This window comes from Chiloscyllium plagiosum, chromosome 10, assembly GCF_004010195.1.
Source record: "Chiloscyllium plagiosum isolate BGI_BamShark_2017 chromosome 10, ASM401019v2, whole genome shotgun sequence".
Classification (NCBI taxonomy): Eukaryota; Metazoa; Chordata; class Chondrichthyes; order Orectolobiformes; family Hemiscylliidae; genus Chiloscyllium; species Chiloscyllium plagiosum.
In genome coordinates, this window is record NC_057719.1 from 1,009,453 (window position 1) to 1,016,585 (window position 7,133).

At 45.4% G+C, this 7,133-nt stretch overlaps 1 protein-coding gene across 2 annotated transcripts in view; it reads left to right on the top strand.

Annotated features, from left to right (window-relative positions):
• Positions 1–7,133, top strand: part of mthfd1b (methylenetetrahydrofolate dehydrogenase (NADP+ dependent) 1b) — a 96,984-nt gene that overhangs the window by 57,958 nt on the left and 31,893 nt on the right. For both annotated transcript variants that reach the window (XM_043696891.1, XM_043696890.1), the window contains exons 16-18: positions 1,174–1,276; positions 2,650–2,726; positions 4,491–4,631. In XM_043696891.1, the coding sequence (XP_043552826.1) occupies positions 1,174–1,276; positions 2,650–2,726; positions 4,491–4,631 (321 nt within the window). The remainder of the gene's footprint in view (positions 1–1,173; positions 1,277–2,649; positions 2,727–4,490; positions 4,632–7,133) is intronic.

The following is a 7,133-nucleotide window of genomic DNA, read 5'->3' on the forward strand; positions in this document are numbered from 1 at the left end:
TCCTCATACGATCTTTCTTCCATACCAGGCAACATCCTGGTAAACCTCCTCTGCACCCGTTCCAGTGCCTCCACCTCCTTCCTATAGTATGGCGACCAAAACTGCACATAATATTCCAGATGCGGCCGTACCAGAGTCTTATACAACTGCATCATGACCTCAGGGCTCCGGAACTCAATTCCTCTACCAATAAAAGCCAGTACGCCATATGCCTTCCTCACCGCACTATTTACCTGGGTGGCAACTTTCAGAGATCTGTGTACATGGACACCAAGATCCCTCTGCTCATCCACACTACCAAGTATCCGACCATTAGCCCAGTACCCCATCTTTTTGTTATTCTTCCCAAAGTGAATCACGTCGCACTTAGCTACATTGAATTCCATCTGTCACCTTTCTGCCCAGCTCTGCAGCTTCTCTATATCCTGCTGTAACCTGCCACATGCTTCCTCACTGTCAACAACTCCACCGACTTTCGTATCATCCGCAAACTTGCTCACCCAACCTTCTAACCCCTCCTCCAGGTCATTTATAAAAATGACAAACAGCAATGGTCCCAAAACAGATCCTTGCGGAACACCGCTAGTGACGGCACTCCAAGATGAACCTTTGCCATCAACTACTACCCTCTGTCTTCTTCCAGCCAGCCAACTCCTAAACCAAACCTCCAACTCACCCTCAATGCCATACCTCTGTATTTTTTGCAGTAGTCTACCATGGGGAACCTTATCAAACGCCTTACTAAAATCCATATACACCACATCTACTGTGGGCTGTTTGTGCTAAGTTCCCCCGTGATTTAGCGGTAGTGTTGTGGGGGTGAAAAAAAAACAGTTCCCCCGTGATAAGTCTGACTTTCCTTGAGGTTATTTTATGTTTCCATCTCCTGTTAGATTCCCCTGCTTTTTGGATCTTCACCTCACCTCCATCTCCTCACAGTATCCCCTGTGATTTCCTGACTTGTACCTGGTATATAATCATTGACTGAGCACAAGGTCAAGAATTGCTAAAACAGAAAGTTCCTCTTGCCTTGACCCAACTGAACAAGGTTCAGCCTCCTGGGAGCGGGCACCATGTAAACTGAACCATTCACTGTTTCACCATCTGCCTGACTCAGCTGGGCTTTTTCATGAATTATGGATCTTAATCTGCAATTTCTCGTTCTCTTCCCAGAAACTTGGAATTAACAAAACTGAGCCCACTGCACTGACTGAAGAAGAAATACATCGCTTTGTGAGGCTGGATATTGAACCTGATACGATCACATGGCAGCGAGGTAGAGAACCACCTTAACCTGTCGTGTGTTACAGTGCACCTTCTGAATATGCTTTGTGTTGTAGTGACTGTGATTATTTAACATACTTTGTGCTTTGAACGGTTTTCCATCTTCCTGAGACACCATTGCCCCTGCCAAACCCTTTCCAGTAGACTGCATTTTCCAGCAATTTTGTTTTTATTTCATTGATGCATCCCACTTCCCCCGAATCCACTTTACTTACATCACAGCCACTCCACCACAGGCCTGCTGATTTTAACTGTGGACTCCTTCCTATTAACTCCTGTCTATTTCCCATACGCTATCAGATGTTCATGCATCTTAGATGTTATTGCTTAGCCAGGTCTGTGTAACTTGAGCTTTCCCATTGTCCATTCAGATACATAGTTGACTCCTGCTCCAAGCCCAACAGTTTTTATTTTAACAGGGAGAGGGGCAGGGTAATGGGACAAGCTCATAGCTCTTGAATCACCTATCCATCCCACATTCTTACTTCAAGCCACTCCAGCCTACGTCTTTGAGCAAGCCTTTGGTGGATTGGGGGTTGGTGTTATGTTTTGCTTTATAACCCTTTTTTAAAACTCCTGGGGATTCTCCATTACGTTTAAGGGACTATATAAATGCAAGTTGTTGTTGGAGATGACATTTGGAAACTAATCCAATATCTGGCCAGACTTCTGTTCCTCCATCATTCTGCAGTGAGAACCGAAGTAGGCCATTGAGTTTGCCCTGCTGTTCAATGAGGTCATGGCTGGTCTGATAATCCTTGACTTCACATTCCTGCCTTTTCCAAATAGCCCTTCATTCCCTTACTGAAAATCTGTCTGTCTCAGCCTTGAGGATACTTCAAAAACCCAGCCGCAGCAGTCTCCTGTAGTCGAGAATTCTGTAGAATCCTTACTCTCTGAGAGAAGAAATTCCTCTTCATCTCTGTCTTAAATGTGTGATCCATTATTCTGAGATTATGGCCACTGGTCCTAGACTCTTCCACAAGGAGAGACAACGTTTCCATACCTTCCCTCTCTGGTCCCCTAAGAAACTTCTGTGTTTCAATATGGTCACCTCTCATTCAAAACTCCAGTGAGTACAAGCCCATCCTGAACCCCTCTCATCGAACAGTCCCACCATACTTGATATTAACTTATCCAAACCACTGGCTGGCTGAGTGTTTTTTCACTGCTTTTGACACAGTTTTGTTTTCTCCTTGTCACTGATTCTGTGATGGTTAACCATTCATTTGTTCACAAATAACTGCTCAGTGGGTTTGGCAGCATCAGAGCTAACACATTTTTGATTGATGCCTTTTGATCAGAACTGGGATGTGTTCATTTACTACGTTAGTGTCTCTGATACACAGATTTTATGTTTTAAAGTGATGGATACTAACGACAGGTTCCTGAGGAAGATAACGATCGGCCAGTCCAGTACTGAGAAGGGATATACCAGAACAGTAAGCCTTCCATTTTCTTCCCTTGATCTCCTCGACCTCTCTGCTCTGAGCGCCAGGTGAAGTGAGACCACGCTCATTCCTTGTGTTGTCCAAGCCCATATTTTCTGTCAGGAAAAAATTGCAGACGGAGCAATTCATGATGATGATGTCCCATCACAAATCAAAACAACACAGAAACAGGCCACTTGGCCCACAGGCCTTGGTCAGCATTTCTGCTCCACCTCCTGCCATCCTGCTCCACCTCCTGCCATCCTGCTCCACCTCCTGCCATCCTGCTTCACCTCCTCCTGTCAATGTTGTATTCCTTTTTCCCTTGTCTGTTTAACTAACTTTCCTTTAACGCACACATCCTATTTGCCTCAATTGCTTCCTCCACATTCTTCCCACCATCTGGATAAAAGCTTTCTCCTGAATTCCCCATGAGATTTGTGAGTGATCACAAAACAATTCATGCAGGCTAGGAATCCCAGTTTTGCACTTGGGTTATTCACCGTGTCAGTTTTGGAGTTAACTAGTCATCGAATTTGACCACTCACTGATGATAAATCTGTATCAAACCCTGTGCTATCCCTGTTCTGGGAGTGTTTGATGGGGTCAGTGTAAATGGAGAAAGTGATGACTGCAGTTGCTGGAGATCAGAGCTGAAAATGTGTTGCTGGAAAAGCTGATGATAAATCTGTATCAAACCCTGTGCTATCCCTGTTCTGGGAGTGTTTGATGGGGTCAGTGTAAATGGAGAAAGTGATGATTGCAGATGCTGGAGATCAGAGCTGAAAATGTGTTGCTGGAAAAGCGCAGCAGGTCAGGCAGCATCCAAGGAGCAGGAAAATCGACGTTTCAGGCATGAGCCTCTTCAGGTGTGCCAAGCAGGCTAAGATAAAAGGTAGGGAGGAGGGACTTGGGGGAGGGGAGTTGGAAATGCGATAGGTGGAAGGAGGTTAAGGTGAGGGTGATAGGCCGGAGTGTTGAGCCACGGGGTGGTTGGGTTGGTTGGACACGCGGACCAACCAACCCAACTGCCCCGTGGCTCAATACTTCAACTCTCCCTCCCACTCCACCAAGGACATGCAGGTCCTTGGACTCCTCCATCGCCAGACCATAGCAACACGGCGGCTGGAGGAAGAGCGCCTCATCTTCCGCCGAGGAACCCTCCAACCACAAGGGATGAACTCAGATTTCTCTAGTTTCCTCATTTCCCCTCCCCCCACCTTGTCTCGGTCCCAACCCTCGAACTCAGCACCACCTTCCTAACCTGCAATCTTCTTCCTGACCTCCCCGCTCCCACCCCCACTCCGGCCTATCACCCTCACCTTAACCTCCTTCCACCTATCGCATTTCCAACGCCCCTCCCCCAAGTCCCTCCTCCCTACCTTTTATCTTAGCCTGCTGGACACACCTTCCTCATTCCCGAAGAAGGCCTCATGCCCGAAACGTCGATTGTCCTGCTCCTTGGATGCTGCCTGACCTGCTGCGCTTTTCCAGCAACATATTTTCAGCTCAGTGTAAATGGAGCTTTACTTTGAGTTTAAAAGTGTAGAGGGAGCTTTACTGTGTATCTAACCCTGTGCTGTACCTGTCTCTCTGTAACCCCGGCATAAACAAGAAAGTGTTTGTTTGATAATAAATAGTTTTTCCAAATATCACTTTTTATAGGATTATTGTGATGAAATTATTGTTTTTTTAACCTAACTGAGAAGTAAGAAAGGCACAGTTTCTCAGTCAAGAACATTAAAGTGAGTCTCCTTGTGTTACTCGTCACTTCAGGCACAGTTTGACATCACAGTGGCGAGTGAGATAATGGCGGTGCTGGCCCTGACTGACAGTTTGAAGGACATGAGGGCACGGCTGGGGAAGATGGTGGTCGCTTCCAATAAGAAAGGAGAGCCAGTCACCACCGATGATTTGGTAAGTCAAGTACTTGCTCCCAAAGATTAGATCAGAAACTGGTCACCCAAAACCTGTTGCAGCCTTGAAAGAGGCTATTTGACACACTGTGCCTGCACCAGCCCATGAAATATGTTTATTTAACAAGTGCCAATCTCCTGCATTTTTCCACCACACCCTTGAGCATTATTTTTATTCAAGTTCTCATCCAATGCCTTCTTGGAAATGCCTGTCATAATAAACATAGCCTCCTGGAGTCAGCTTTTAGCAGTTCCCAGGTAACAGATCACTTTGAAGCGCTGTAACTGTGAAAGAGTCTCGGGTGGCTTGCTGACTGGTCAGTTAGCTTGGTTTAGTTGCTGGTTAAGGGAGGACTGTGGGCCATAATGTTGGAAGACGTTCCTGCTCCTGAACATTGCCTCAGGAGCTTTGACACCCACGACTTAGGAAATCATGGATTAATCTCTTGTCTGAGAGACAGCATCTTTATGAAGGCATCAGGGTCATAGCTCCCATCCTGGGAGATATCTCCTCCTCCTCTCCCGCACCTCTCATCCCCATTCCAGAAGAATGTCACAGTCTCCTGTTTGGGTGGACATAAGGGAAATTTGAAACGAGATGGAGGTCCAACATCATTCCTGATTCACCTCTGTCACTGAGTCAAAATCCTGGAATTCCCTCCCTAAGGGCATTGTGGGTCTACCTACAGTACATGGACTGCAGCGATTCAAGAAGGCAACTCACCCTCACCTTCTCAAGGGGCAATTAAGGACAGGGCAATAAATGTTAGACCAGCCAGTGACGCCCACATCCCATGAGTGAATATAACAAATGGATGCCCACTGTTACAATTCTTGTAGAGACTTATCTTTAAATTTGCCTGTACAAAATGCAGCACTTCAAATTTATCTAAATTAAACTCTATCTGCCACTCCTCAGCCCATTGGCCCATTTGAGGGAACCACCTTCGCTGTCCACTGCACTCCAATTTTGGTGTCATGTGCAAACTTACTAACCATACCTCCTGTGTTTACATCCAAATCATTTATATAAATGACGAAAAGCAGTGAACCCAGCACTGATCCTTGTGGCACTCCACTGGTCACAGGCCTCCAGTCTGAAAAGTAACCTTCCACTATCGCCTTCTGTCTTCTACCTTTGAGCCGGTTCTGTATCTAAATGGCTAGTTGCTTGTTGGTTGGCAAGTCAATTCTGATTGGCTGAGGCATTGTCATGATGAAAACTGATAGTTATAAAATCAAATCATTATCCGTCAAGCTATTAATGTGTGCTCATCTGAACTTGTTAGAATTGATGCACATTCACGCGCAAGGAAACCATTCTCTACGAACAAAAGAAATATGCTCAAGCCTTGTACCTTTCTTGAATTACTCGGGGGTGTGGGTTCCCTATTGCTTTCCCCATGGCCAAGTCAGTCGCCACAGGTGATGTTTCCATGGTACCAGCTTAAGCTGTCTCTTATGGTTTCATCATCTGCCATTTTGGGTTCAAGGCAGATTAATCAAGGGGTCAAGAACTGTCTCCAGGCTTAAGTTTCTTTAGACCTCTATTTATTAAATATTAATGCTAACTACATAATAAACTGAGATATGCAAGATTCTAACCTTAGAGTTACGTTGTGAGAAGACAACTCCCTCGAGGTTCTGTCAAGCTGTTTCCACCCACACTGTGCTATTTCTGACTAGTGAGGTGCAGTTCTGTGACAACATTGCAAGCATTCTTAAAGCTCTTAGACAACACTATCAATCTCAGTGAAATACTTGATCCTTGTCCCTGTAACCCTGGATCCCATTCCTGACAAGATTGTGATCAGGGAATGGACTCCTTCTGTTCTTGCTGTTGTGACCTCTCTTTGCTCATGTTCCGAGTTAATGAGCTAACCCGTGCTTGCATAATCACTCACTCCAGTTGTTAATTCATGAATAGGTAACTCTGTGCAATGCTTGGAGTTGGAAATGCCATTATTAATAAAGAGTAATGTTTCTCAGGAGCAGCCTATCTCCTCTGGCCAAAAATATCAAGGAGGATAGTATAAGCCTTTTTAGGTATGTGAAAAGGAAAAAAATGGTTAAGACTAAAATTGGGCCCTTGAAAACAGAAACGAGTGGATATATTACAGGGATCAAAGAAATGGCAGAAGAGTTGAATTGGTACTTCAGATCTGTGTTCACTGGGGAAGACACAAGCAATCTCCCTGAGGTAACAGTGGCTGAAGGACCTGAACTGAAGGGAATTTATATTTGCCAGGAATTGGTGTTGGAGAGACTGTTAGGTCTGAAGGTTGATAAGTCCCCGGGGCCTGATGGTCTACATCCCAGGGTACTGAAGGAGGTGGCTCGAGAAATCATGGGTGCGTTGGTGATTATTTTCCAGAGTTCGAAAGATTCAGGATCATTTCCTGCGGATTGGAGGGTGGCTAATGTTGTACTACCTTTTAAGAAAGGTGGGAGAGAGAAAGCAGGAAATTATAAACCAGTCAGTCTGACATCAGTGGTGGGAAAG